At 44.9% G+C, this 13,940-nt stretch overlaps 1 protein-coding gene across 1 annotated transcript; it reads left to right on the top strand.

The window, feature by feature from the left end:
- The first annotated feature begins 10,511 nt into the window (after positions 1 to 10,511).
- Positions 10,512 to 13,517, top strand: LOC142588590 (uncharacterized). The gene is made up of 3 exons (XM_075700426.1): positions 10,512 to 10,819; positions 11,630 to 11,845; positions 13,084 to 13,517. Exons 2-3 carry the CDS (start codon positions 11,653 to 11,655, stop codon positions 13,515 to 13,517), a joined length of 627 nt encoding a protein of 208 aa, XP_075556541.1. The 5' UTR covers positions 10,512 to 10,819; positions 11,630 to 11,652.
- The last annotated feature ends 423 nt before the right edge of the window (positions 13,518 to 13,940 follow it).

A 13,940-nucleotide genomic window follows, 5' to 3' on the forward strand; every position in this document is an offset into this window, starting at 1 on the left:
GACTAATTGACCAAGGTAAGCGAACTCCTTCACAGACCCTAGAGGCTGACTGGCGATTCTGAACTCTTGTTCCCTCGCCCGGCTAATAAACATTATCTTTGCATTCTGCATATTTACCTTCAGCCTCACTCTTACACTCTCTCTGTTCAGATCCTCCATCATTTGTTCTAACTTGTCTCCAGTGTCGCTGAACAGGACAATATCATCTGCAAATCGAAGGTTGCTGAAAAATTCGCCGTTGATACTCACTGTTAATAATTCCCAATTTATATATAGCTTGAATATTTCTTCCAAGCATGCGCAGTGAATAGCGCTAGAGAGATTGTATCTTCATGTCTGACCCCTTTCTTTATAGGTATATCCCTAGTTTTCTTTTGGAGCATTAAGCAATCTGTGGAATCTCTGCAGGTATTATACCAGATATTTACGTAAGCGTCCTGTACCTCTTGATTACGTAATTCCACTATAACTGCTGGTATCTGTACTGAAATTAATGCATTTTCGCCATCTATGAAAGCCATATAGGAAGACTGATTGTACTCTGCAGATTTCACGATTACCTGAATGATGAAATTAATGTGCTCTATTGTAAAGTATCGCTTCCTAAAGCCAGCCTGTCCCCGTGGTTGTCTAAATTCCAGTGTTGCTCTTATTCTATTGTCACGTGGTGGTAACGTTAAAGAACACAGCACCAATACTGTGAAAGACAAAACTAACATCTATTCGGTGAACCTGTGCCCACAAAAACAGGCTACACTTATAGCACAACGATCGCGGCGAACACGGTCAGCGATCGACGAAAATCTGATGAGCGGGTCAAGCGCGTTGGCTTTTACACATCAGTCGTCGAATGTTCCAAAGTAATCGCTGGGACCCGCGTGCCTTCTACAAAGTTCTACATTATTCGCATCGCGCACACATGCGATCAGATTACACAAGGTTCGGTCACAGACAGCGGATGGAAGCAGCGATAACATTACAGAAGCTTCCGATACATGCAGGCGCGTCCTTCGCTGTACGATAATATTTGTTTGGCGGTGAAAAATGTCGCCCAATAAACACAAACATGTGCATGTGTCACTATTGGAGATTATTTTGGGGAATATTTTATGCAATACTGGAAGCAGGCTTATAGATCTATAATATGGCAATTCTTTAACGTCTCCCTTTTTCTGGATTAGTAAAATCTGCGCATTCTTCCATTTCACTGGGACCCTACAGGTTATTGTTCGTATAAAGGGCCACCTGTTTTTCAAGCATTAGGTCTTCTCTATCTTTTGAATAAATATACTCTAATTTCTTTTTCTCCTTTTACCCGTTTCATGTCTTGCAAAGAGCTTCTACGTAGCTAGTTCTAAAAGGAGCCTCTTTAACCTGTTCATTACTGCTTCGAATGAAAGTATCGGGGCTGCTCTGGGTACAGTACAGCTCATGATCATCATCATCAGCCTGGTTATGCCCACTGCAGGGCAAACGCCTCTCCCATACTTCTCCAACTACCCCGGTGATGTACTAATTGTGGCCATGTTGACCCTCCAAACTTCTTAATCTCATCCGCCCAACTAACTTTCTACCGCCCCCTGCTATGCTTCCCTTCCCTTGGAATCCAGTCCGTAACCCTTAATGACCATCGGTTATCTTCACTGCTCATTACATGTCCTGCCCATGCCCCCAGTTCTTTTTCTTGATTTCAACTAAGATGTCATTAACTCGCGTTTGTTCCCTCACCCAATCTGCTTCTTTTTTTTATCTCTTAACGTTACACCTATCATTATGCTATATTATGCTAATATAATGCATAATAATAACTACAATGTGCCAATTTACACAGCAGCAACCAGGAACAATTCTGTAGGAAAAGTTAAAAAGAAAAGTATTTTACAACGTGGTCCTCTACAGTTTATTTTACCTGCAAAAGCAAACAGAAATTATTATCATAGAGGGCGAAATCTCTGCATGATTTATAGACAGAATAGTCGATAAGAGATCTCTGTCAACCATAATTTCCACCTATTCTTGGTGTACACTTATCTCCAGCTGCAAGGGAATTGTCTGCGTATGTTTTATCCTTTAACTTGGATAACTTAACAGGAAAGGCGTTTACATTATTTCAAAATTGGTATCTCCTAATCACCATGTTATTGTATAATTTCGCTTTGGGTATTATCTTTGGTGCTTCAAAAATTGGTTTGGAAAGTCAGTCGAGCGCACCATAGGCAATATTGTGTAAGACATGTTTTAGGATTGTATTTAGTTTGCTAATGTTAGAAAAATAAGTCGTGAAGTACACCTGAAAACAATGGTTAATAAAAGAGTAAAATATTCAGTATTATGATAGTTTTTGATACACTGAGTAAATAACATTCTGCACTTTGACAGGATCACTGCCGTTCTTGAAATTTATACTGCAACAGAATCAACATGATCATTCCACCGTAGGTGTTCCTCAAAGGGAGCACCTAAGCTTTTAACAGGAGGTACAGTTTCTATAACGGCAGGTCCTATATTAAGAAAAGTGGCACGCGATTCAAGAACCTTGTTATGGGGACTAAGCAACACAGCATTTATTTTATCAGTAGTGATAGGAGCGAATTTCGGAGGGACCAATGTCCGACGGGCATGTTCCTCTAAAAATGGACTCATATCGTCTGCATATGCAACAAAAGTGGATTTGTCGCTAATGCTAACAATGAAGTTAACATACAAATGAAAAAGTTGTTGGCGCAATATTCTACGCTGCGGAACACCTGCACAAATACCTTTACTGTCCCAATAGTCGTCATTGGGTACTACCTGTTGATAACCACATGTAAGATAGGATCCTATGAGGTTAAGAAACACATCTGGGACGCCATAAAAACGAACTTGGGCGATTATAGTATAGTGCTTTATCCTGACTATTGCCCAATTAATACCCAAATGCCAGCTTTCTTCGTTCAGTAGAGTACTGCTGCAGCCGATGTAGCCAAGGCCGATCCAAATAGGTCGCGAAGCTTCGGGTGAAAAGCGGTTCAGAACAAATTGTCACCGACATTAGCAAGGGTGGTTATGGGAGCAGCGATTGAAGCGCGACTATGTTGAGAGGGAACAAACACTTGGAAAGGAAAGAATCGTTTTTAATTAGGGCAAGACCAGAGTTAGATTCATTCGACAAATATAACATTCCTTATGAATTTTCTATATGGGTAACAAGTAAAGAAAAGACAACTGAATTTTATTTTATCATTATCAATAAATACCTTTTTCGCGCCCATTGTACGAGGGTGATAAGAGGGCGTAAGAGGGCGTTGACGCAATTATTGCTTACAAAGCAATGTAACTCTTGATGTGCTCAGAAAGGCGAACTCGTAATGTTCATCTGTTACAATATGCACCCCTAACACATTGTGCTGTTTTGCTTGTCGACGTTTGTCTGAATTTGTTGACGCGGGTAGCTTCATTGTTTCTCAACCTGTTCAGTCAAAATTAGTGAGTTACGATCGCCAGAGAATTGCTTAGTTGTTTTTGTGTGACTGCGCAGGCCAAAAGGCTTGGCGTCCGAGAATAGAACCAGCACTCTACACTTAACGCTTTCGTGGGCCTCCAAAGAAAGTATGCTCTGTTCAGAAGTGCGATTTCCACACCTGTACGGCTGAGCTTTTCTTGAATCGCTTTCCGCGCTGAAAGCTCCAAATGCGAATCAAGTGGAATGGCAGGCCATTCAAATATATGGCTCTAATGGCAGACCACCGAAGCAATTTTCGCGCCTTTGAGAACAAAATGACGTCACGTCTGTTTTTAACGGATATGGCATCAGATTGTTTTTCTTCTGCCGGAAGTGTTCCCTCATCATACAGAAGGCGCTAAGCCCCATGCAGCGCCGATGAACCGCCATGGTTTGAAGCTTCGCTACGAGGTATATTTACCTTGATGTAGCTTCGGGTGATAGTAAGGATTTTCCGCGTCATCTGGGATTTGTGCCACAACGCACCTGACCAGGAGGGCACAAGTTGAAATGCCTTATCAGACGAGCTGGCACTCGTGTTCATCTTACTTCATGCCCAGGAATAGCACCCGTCATGCGCAGAATGACGCCACTCACCTCTTTTAGTAACTTCCTGCGATTTTGTTCCTATCACTGCTGCCTCTCACTTCAGAAAGCCTTCATAGACGTTTGTGAATTCGACTAGATAATTTACTGCCAGCTGGATTCGGCATCGCGACGCTCCGTGCCTGCTCTACAGTAGCCAACACAACACAAGTGTGTGAAAATTTCGGTCACGGTGGTCTGTAATTTCAAAGTTGTGACGACGTTTACGTGAACTTTCACAATTTGCGCGACGCTGAGCATGCTCCCTATATGATGCGTCCTATGAGCAATATTATCATTTCTGTCACTCGAATCACATACCACAAATTATTGTTAAAATTTTAATATATTGGAACAGTGTTGTAGGAAAAGGTACGTTCGGTTTTTTTTTTTTTTTTTTGCAGAGCTCCATGGATCTGTTCCTGTCCTCAATGCGCATGGGAAGGCCCTGGTTGGCCCTAGCTTTGTTAAGCTTCGTCCTACGGGCGGCTGCAGTTGGGTTATATTTCCTTTGGATCAAGCAGTGGACAGATTCAAATGTTCAAGAGAAGTCTTCAAGATCTTGGGTCACAGGGATCGCATCTATTTGTCTTGCAGATGGTATGTATATGAATAATCATTTTTGTGGTTCTTTGCAAAAGTAGCAGCGGCAAATATCTAACGCACATGGTGCTGTGCTTTTAATTGAACAGCCCAGTCAACTTTGCAATCTTACTTTAGCTGATTGCGCCATCTAACAAATAGGGCTTCTTTTAAACGTAAAAAGCGTGTCTTGCGCTTGTACGTGTCATGCTGCTCTCTAACGTACTATATCAAACGGTTCATTTCACTATCCTGCTTGATATGTACTTGTGCGTGTAAATTAACAATGCACAAGGTGATTTTTCATGAGGCAAGCTGTTTCACGGAACTTGCTGAGATAATGTAAGTGCAGAATCATGCTGTATGTCGCCGGTATACTTTTATAAGCTTAACCACTGAATTTCTTTTGCTATTGAATTGATCTGCTAGTTGGTTGCGGTTGATGATAACATAATCCAGCATAGTTGTTGTTGTCCTGAGTAGCTGTGGCACATACCCACAGTGGGGGATTGGGAATGAATCAGGTGGTTAAATTAGTGCATAAAAACAAGGGAGGTAACCATTTGAATGTTTCAGCTGAAAACTAAACTTTTTATGTGTGAAAATAAAACAATGAGAAGAAAACGGTGTATAAAATACCTATAAATAGATATTATATAAAATAAAGCCATGGTAGGGAGGGAGGCCGATCAGTGTCACATAATAATCGATTGGTTTCAATTAGAGAATTTTGGACTGCCAAGCAAACATTTCTGTGACTGAACCCAATAATGGAGGCTCCAAAAGATAGTATCACAGGCACTGGTACATTTAGGCCGTAAATTCGAAACAGGATTGCGAGCAGTCGTTTTCTTATAACAGAAAACGCCTGCAAGACAACAATATATGATTTCTGTCTCCGCTTCGCGTAGACTAGTATGATTTTAACACTTATGCTTCCTCTTCTCATGACTAAGTGTCTGCTGGAGCTACAAACCGAGGTTCAGTACCCCAGTGCTTCCAATCTGATCCACACATTCGAAAGTGGTGAAACGCACCGTATTGCAAGTTTATTTTCATAATTATTTGACGAAATCATGTGATTAGAACGTTCGAATAAGTTTCAGACGCTTGGCCATCCGTGCGGCCTATTCTGGATACCTCTAGCAGCTCTTGACCACGGCAGCGTAGGGTTTGCGTAAGAAGTACAGAGCCAATTCGAATGACGTCAATCACGCTGCCAGAGCAAAGAAATTTTCTGTCGTAGCTTACATAGGTAGCTAATCTGAAAGGGATACCAAGAATACCCATAGAGGATCTAGTTCTTACTGCGCCTGTGACAGGAGAGGGACTTTAGGACGTACACGGGATCCCGCGCTCGGTGGCTAGCGATGTTTTTCGACCAAGGGGTAAGACGCACACAGTTTCTACTGTAATTGCTGATCACATCGCATTTTTAAAGCGCATGGCTGGAGAGCGCTGACGGTATGGGTCGGAATCACTGGCGCTGCCTGCTGACGCTTGTTGACTTGAAAAATGACGGGGCGGGACACTCCCGTGGAGCGTTCCACTATTCAGCTAATTCATGGCGTACATGAACGGTTTGGTATCATTGAAGTCGGCAGTCGAGTTCGTACAACCAACCAGGGCTTTCCATGACCGGCACTCGACATGAGCAGCGAACTCTTGCGGGTAGTAGTGTCCCTGTTGAACGTACTCCAATTCTGTAAGAGGTAAGTGGTGGAGGTAGGCGTCACCATTTCGAAACTAGAGTGCTGACACGAGGCTTGCGTAGTTGGGACGTTCGAATGCCGGCACGAACTACAGCGATTCAGCGGCAGTAGAACGCAGCTGAGCCACGAGTATTTGTGTTTGTGGTCAGGTGACCAGTATTGGACATCAACGACACTCTGAAACTGCATGGGAAAAGCATATCATGACGTGCTACCGTAAAGGATAGGCGGATTTAGCAAGGGCCCATGATATTGCTGCGTGAAGAAATTGAGAAAGTGAGATTGAGGTGGCGAGACAGGTGGAGTTTGATCAGTGGAAACAGGCGACACGAGGATTGAAACGAGTAGTGACGTCGGCGATACGACTCTCCGAGGAAGGCATACGCTGGACTAAACAGTTCTCAACAGAGAGCAGTCGCTGACTAAGTCGTGCTTCAAGAGTCGAGGAAAGCCGCTAGGTCGGACGCAGGCAGGGGGCGAGGGGAATCCAAAGCGGCAGAATGAATGTTTAAAGGTATCGTACGAAGAATCAGAAGCCCTAGATAGCCGCAGCGGTTGCGTAGTGTTGGCGACGCTCGCTGAAAGGACGTCGCCCAGTTGAGCGTGTCCGATGACGGTGCCGACTTAAGTTGATAGCTTTCGACACCAATGTGAGCGAAGGCATCGTAATGTGGGGCGTCTTGCTGCGTGCTAACATGACCGCTGCCACCAAAATGTAACCGGAGTCCGGCGCCTTAAATAGTTTGGAGAGGTGCGAAGTCGAAGATCCTCGTCTACAAACCATCGGGAAGCGATCCCAAGTCAACGAGCGAAATCAGAGACACACGTACACGCTATTACTCTGAGAACAAAAGACGGAGGAACCCTTCCGCATGTCAGCAAAATCAGAGTCCTCGGGATGCTCGTTGAGAGCAACGGCTCTAACGCCGTGACAGTGGAGAAGATCGTGACAAAGTCGAATAATGCTTTGAATCTCATATGATGTGCAGCAAACAGACAACACGGCCTTAAGGAAGAAAACCTCTTCAAGCTAACACACGCGTTTGCGCTATGCCACTTCACGTGGCACAGATGGAAGGTAGCGGAGAAGGACAAACTCAATGTGCAACTGAGGAAGCTAGTCAAATTAGCGCTGGGAATCCCCAAGAACACAGAGACAGAGCTACTGCTGCAACTGGGGGTACACAATACACTTGAAGGAATCGCCGAAGCTGAAGAGCGGGCTCAATTTACAAGACTCTCTGGAACCAAACCAGGTAGAGAAATCCTAGCCAAACTAGATGGTGACAACACAGCAATCGAGAATCTAAAGCAAAGCGTTCCGAAGGACACACGCAACTTCTACACAGTGCGCCCAGTCAAGCGAAACGTGAACCCCGCGCACCATCAACCCAGAAGGCTGGCACGCGGATATTTCATCCTGCGCGAAATACGTGATCGCAAGCTCCTAGTCTGTTTCGTAGACGTGGCACAGTGCCAGTCGAGGAAGGCCTTCGTTGCCACCACGGTCAATAAGCAAGGTCAAGTCACAAACGCTCTCACGCTCACATACCGCGCTCACATACCCGACCACCACCCACGTCTACAGCGATTCACGTTCGGCTGTCAAAGCCTTTCAGAAAGGAGCCATTGCAAGACAAACACTACAAATATTCAATAGGTCCGCACCGCTGCAGCATCACACCATCTGCTGGTTCCCGGCACACCTCGGAGAGATTGAGGACGCCCCTCCCAACCTCACTGAGATGGCTCACAGGAGCGCGCAAGACCTAACCCTCCGCGACGCCAGCTATTCAGGTCGTGACCATCCCAGCGAGAATCGGGACCCTCCCTCCACTTATAGGGAGATCACAAAGCACTTTTAGGTAGATCGCACAATATATAGCACACCTCACAATAAGCTCACCAGGCCTCAAGCCTCCATGTTCAGAATGCTTCAAACAAACATGTACCCGACGCACAACAGACTACATCACTACATGCCTAACCTCTACACATCTTATTGCGAAAATTGAAAATTGCCATAGCACACTAGTCGTATATCACTTGCTCTAGCCGTGTGATCGGACCCACGCAAACAAGACTCAAGACTCCGCCAGGCCACGAGAAGCATTACGTAGCACGGACCTGGCGGAGCAGCTCTGGGCCGTCCAGAGAGCTCACGATGCGGCCAAGGAGTTAATACTACCGGTCACAACGTGCGAGTAGCAACGCTCTATGGGGCCTTGCGCCTCGTAGCTCGCAGGACCTTTCATTAAAGTTATTCCATCCATCCATCGATCAATCCATCCATCCATTTACGAACTATTCTTCCGACCCACTGCTACTCTATCATTCTGCATGCCATTCTCTTTCACTTTCGGCGTTCTTCGTTGCCGTTACGATACATATATAGCCATAGCATAAGAAACCAGCAAGCCCTGGGTTTACCCCTTTTTTCTCGTTTGCATGTACATATATGCGCCGGCTGCAGGTTGTTTTTTCATCCAATTTCTTTTCCTTTAACTTATAACTTCTTAAATTATTAAGTAATTAGTACAATTAGTAATTAGTAAACGTAATTTTCCTGGGTTGCCCTCGGTGTCTCTATTTGTTGACTTCTTATCCCCTGACTGGTGGTTGCGCCGTAACAATATATATATATATATATATATATATATACATACATGTATATATATATATATATATATATACACACGTGTACTTCTTTATCTTTATCGGGCAACCACTTCTCATCCCCTAACAAATGTTATCGCACAACGCAGGACGCGCCTGCATTTAAATGAAGTTTCTGGAATGTTATCGATGGTTCCATCCGCTATCTTTCGGCGCAACTTCTGTAATCTGATTGCATGTATGAGCGACGCGAATAGTGTAGAACTTTGTGCAAGACACGCGAGTCCCAGCCGTTACTCTGGAACATCTGACGACTTATCTATAAAAGCCGACGCACTTGAGCCGCTGATCAGATTTTGGACGATCGCCGACTGTGTTCGCCGCTATCGTTGTGCTTTAACCCCTGAATGCAGAGATCTAACTTGGATCGGGCTTGGACTTGACTTAACGAAGTCGGTCCGAAGCAAGAAGCGGACTTCAAAACGCCCAAGTCGGCTTCCGCGTTTCATAGACGCTCAAGCTGACTTGCTCCGTCAAGTCAAGACTGTGCTTCAATGCAAAAGCCGGTTGCTCGTCTGCGTTCGAGGTTAACAATAAATGTATTAGCGTAAGGCACGTTGTACAGTAATAAAGTATGTATCTTTCGAAATTTCTATCAGGGCATAAGTGCTGAAGTATACTTTGGGTAAACTGACGGCGTCCACCGCCACGATGCGCAGTGTTGCTTGCAGAAAGCGACCGTTACCCGCGGGTTTAAGTGGTCTTCAAGTTTCGGTGTTTCGGCAAGTCGGTGCTCCGCTTTTACGCGACAGTGTATTTGAGTGCAAATTAAGAACTATTATAGCCACATTTATTTTGGTTGAAGCTTTTTTTGACCCAAAAGGTCTTGTTGCACGTTTGTAGAAATGGCCACAGAGAAGCGCACGAAATGGTTGGTTCTTTTTTCAACGGCTTTTGTTCTCTGTTGCCGCAAGGCGTTCGTGCGCCGTCTGGGCCGGCAACCGGATACAAGACTCCGAGATGAGGCATATGGTCGGTTTCTGGGGGAGCTCGCACGTCCCTTTTCGCCTATAGGCATTCCAGCAGAAAGGAAGCGGCCCGTTTTCTGGTCCGGCTACGTGACCCTTTGAAGAAAAGACCAATCTATTCGAACGCGCTAGGATGGAGTCATAAACAAGAAAAAGAAACAGCAACATGTGCTGCGAACGAGGAGTAACGAGCGCCGTAGAGTCCCCTGTCCGGACCCATATGGGTAACAACACCCGTTAAAGAAACTAAACAAATAAATACATAAACAAAATGACACGTGCAAACGATTTGTCGCATCGAGGGTTTGTCGAGAACGAGAGGGAGATTGTGGCACAGTGATGGACATAGCAAATTGCCAGCGCGTGTCGTCTGCTAGGAAAGTGTCGCCTGTTAAGAAAGTGTCGTCTGTTAGGAAAACAAGTTGTGGGGCTTGCGCGCCGTCCATGCGCCGCATTTGGTACGAAGTAGTTGTGCTGTGAACAAGCTTTGACGCTGAAATGTCGCACTGACGTACGCTCTCCTCCGAAGAGAATCCACCGCAACGCAAGACGGCACCTCGTTTTACTGAAGACGGGAAGAGCCTACTGACCGCACTTGTGACATGACTGCAAGCATGTTGCAGAATGTAAAAAAAGTGATGTCGCATCGTTGGCAAAGAAGAACGAAACATGGAAAGAAATAGCTAAACAGTATGATGCGAACCACGGGATTACGCAGCGTGACCACCTCCAACTGAAGAAATGTTGGAACAATCTCAAGCAAAAGTGGAAAGAGGAAGCTGCAAAAGAAAAGCGAGAGCGCCACAAAACTGGTAAGCGGACATGTTCTGCATGACTGGCTCATTTGGGCTACATTTTATTATGCTCGCGCTCTTCTTTTGTGTTCGATGGATGAGTGCGCGACAGTTAGGCATGCTGAGCGTAAATATGGTCGTGAGCGCTAATGACTAGTGATAGCATGTGTAATCATTGGAGATGACAAATTCGCTCGTAATCGCGTTTTCCGCAAGCTGTTGTCTTATCGCGAAAATTGCAGGCACATGTAACCTGCCTTTCATGCTAAAGCAGTCCTCGAGTAGTCTCTTGCGCCAAAGGTACTGCTAGATATGGCAAAGACTTTAGCACAATTCGAAAAGACAGCGCCGTGACAGAGACACTGGACAGCGCTAACTTTCAACTGACCTTTATTGAAACACAGAGACAGATATATAGCAAAGCAGGTATGAAAGATTTGTATATTTTGTATCTTTCCATACCTGCTTCGCTATACATCTGCCTCTGTGTTTCAATAAAAGCCAGTTGAAAGTTAGCGCTGTCCTGTGTTTCTGTCACGGCGCTGTCTTTTTGAATTGCGCTACAGGCTTTGCCATTATGAGTAAACCGTACCAACTAGCTCAAGAATCAGCTTTGTTGGACTGCTAGAGATGTTTGAGCAGCACTTTTACTAAAGCAGCGCATATGAGATCGGGCAGGCGTGTTCTGCGTATTCCTTCGTTATTATTCTGGTTCAGGTAAACCAGTTTACACTCCAAAGATAAAAAGTGGCGGAGTACAATTATTTATTGAAGCTGCTATTGAAGAGCGCGTCTATTTTGTGCTGAAACTACTACATTTCTCGTTAGGAGGTGGACCGGCACCTTCCACCATGGCCCCTATCCACCAGTTGGTGGGATCGATTGCTGGCCACATAGCAACGAGGGTAGACAACCTTTTCGATTCAGATGGGACCCAATACCAGCCTCCCGTCGAAAGTCTACGTGTGGTGAGGCTACTGCAACCAATGGTCGATGGGCAAAATGAGCTGGACTTTGACTTTCAAGGTAGGGTGTTTTGCATGTGAAATGCCTTGGGTCATAAGAAAGGGATTTTCTTTGCTGCGGAATGTGATTTCTACACAGACATAGAGCGCTGTACGCTGCATTTCGAGCGGGCACTTAACCCCAAAGTTACAGCAAACACTATTGTACAGAGGCACTGTAGATATGGTTGTGTGACTGTGAAACTATAGAATGACTGCATTGGTGGGATGTCAAAAGGGTGACCTACCTCAAGCTGTTCCTGTACTGGGTAGCACATTGCACATGTTTGTTTTTTCAATCGACATGTGTGCATTTGGCGTCAGGTTGTTTTGTAGCAGAAGGCGTGGGTAAAGCTCTTGTGAGGTGGTAGTGAGCGGTAAAGAATGATGCATAGCTCAAGATCGTCAGAAGGATGCAAGAAAAGACAGATCGCTAACTTCCAACAATCTTTATTTAAAGAAACAACGGCTAATGTACATTTAGGCGACATCACGTGACAGCGCAAATCACCTTTTCAGGAAGTAATTCTATTTATTAGTCAGAAGCAATGACGGAGTTTACACAGTTTCGGCCAAGACCTATAATCACATTGGCTTCCATAATTTAAGGTCTCAACCGGTTGCGATTCTTACAGACAACAGTACATGCGTCAAATGAAGTCTTGAATCCAGAGCTTCTAAAGTTAATCACCAGCCTACCATCACGAGTATTTTTCACCCGATTTGCATACTCAAGAATGCGATCGTTAAGGCAGTGACCCATCTTTTATCTATATATAGCTTACGATATGAAAGCGAAACCTTGTAAACCGCGTTGTAGATACAACTGGCAAACTCCACTCTGCGTTTTTAATTACACCTACTCATTCAATCAACACCGTATCGTAAACGACACAAATTACTTTGTTTGCATGGAACAAAGAAGTTAGCTTTGGAATGGTTACCTAGCTTTCTGAAATTATGGAAGAAATTCTGAACGTGAGGAATCACTGCTACATCGGCACGTGTGTTCACAGCCCTAGGGCTCCTCGGAAACCAGTTTGGCATCCTCGGAATCATTACCATATTAAGTGCACATACTTTGACATTCTCATCTAATTGGCGATTGTTCTTTCATGTTTTAAGCATTCTCAACTGTATAATTTTTGCAGCTGTGAACAGTTTCAATATATAGTTCCCGGAAATGTATAACTCTTCTCTGCATGCCGTGGTGGACTTCATTGCCAGCGTCATATATTGCTCCATAAGTAACGTTACACCACCTTTCGTTTATTACAGATGATCAGTGGGATGCCGCGATCCTCGCTGAGCAATCACAGCCACCAGCAGGTACTGAAACAAATGAAGACAACACCTCCTCTTCGGTCGTGCAGCCCAACACCGACCAAAATGCTCCTGCAGGAGGCCACACCAACAGCTCCAATGCTTTGGAAACTGCTGTTAGCTGCAGTTTTGCTGCAGCAACTGCCACTGGGGATGTCTGCAGGACTCCAAGGGGGCGGTTGGCACTTTTGGAAAAGACTTTGAACGCTGAAAACGACGTCCGTTCAGAGCTGCTGAGGGAGGAGCATGCTGTCCGTGTGCGGCTGCTTCAGGAGAACTACGCCGCTATGCTGCAAGAACCAGCACGAAAGAGGGCCTTTCAAAAACATGTAGAAGAACTTGAGCTTATGAAGCAAAAAATGAGCTGGAGAAACCAAAGCTGGACATAGAGATTCTTCAAATAGAAAAATAAATTAAAAACGAACAGCCCCGTAGGCTGCGGTGTACTGCGACACCTGAAAAATAAAAGAATCTGTCAGCAAAAATGTGATGTGCTGAATCCACGCAACAGTACGTTTGGATGCGTCCATTGTTAAAAAGTGCATGGCCGGGTGTAGCAGTCCTGAGAAGCTTTTGCGTGCCGGTCAAGCAATCAATTGGACCACTGATATGCACGGTGATCAGGCAGCACGTTTTGGAACAGTGAAGATCAGGGAAAAGTACCCACAGCACCCACCCACAGGGTAAGTACCCACAGCGAATTGGATCCTATGGTTATGTTGGCTAACTTGGTATTCTACCAACAGGGCACTCCAAAGGTTTACCATGGCCACCACGAGGAAGAGTTTACCGAGTGGACACGAGCGAACAGA

This window comes from Dermacentor variabilis, chromosome 7 (assembly GCF_050947875.1).
Source record: "Dermacentor variabilis isolate Ectoservices chromosome 7, ASM5094787v1, whole genome shotgun sequence".
NCBI classification, from domain to species: Eukaryota; Metazoa; Arthropoda; class Arachnida; order Ixodida; family Ixodidae; genus Dermacentor; species Dermacentor variabilis.

Bases quoted from the DNA above. Each gene is read 5' to 3' on its own strand.
- LOC142588590 (XM_075700426.1), top strand. From the start codon at position 11,653: ATGGCCCCTATCCACCAGTTGGTGGGATCGATTGCTGGCCACATAGCA. The intron at 11,846-13,083 runs GAAATGCCTTGG...CGTTTATTACAG, and splicing joins AGGTAGGGTGTTTTGCATGT to ATGATCAGTGGGATGCCGCG.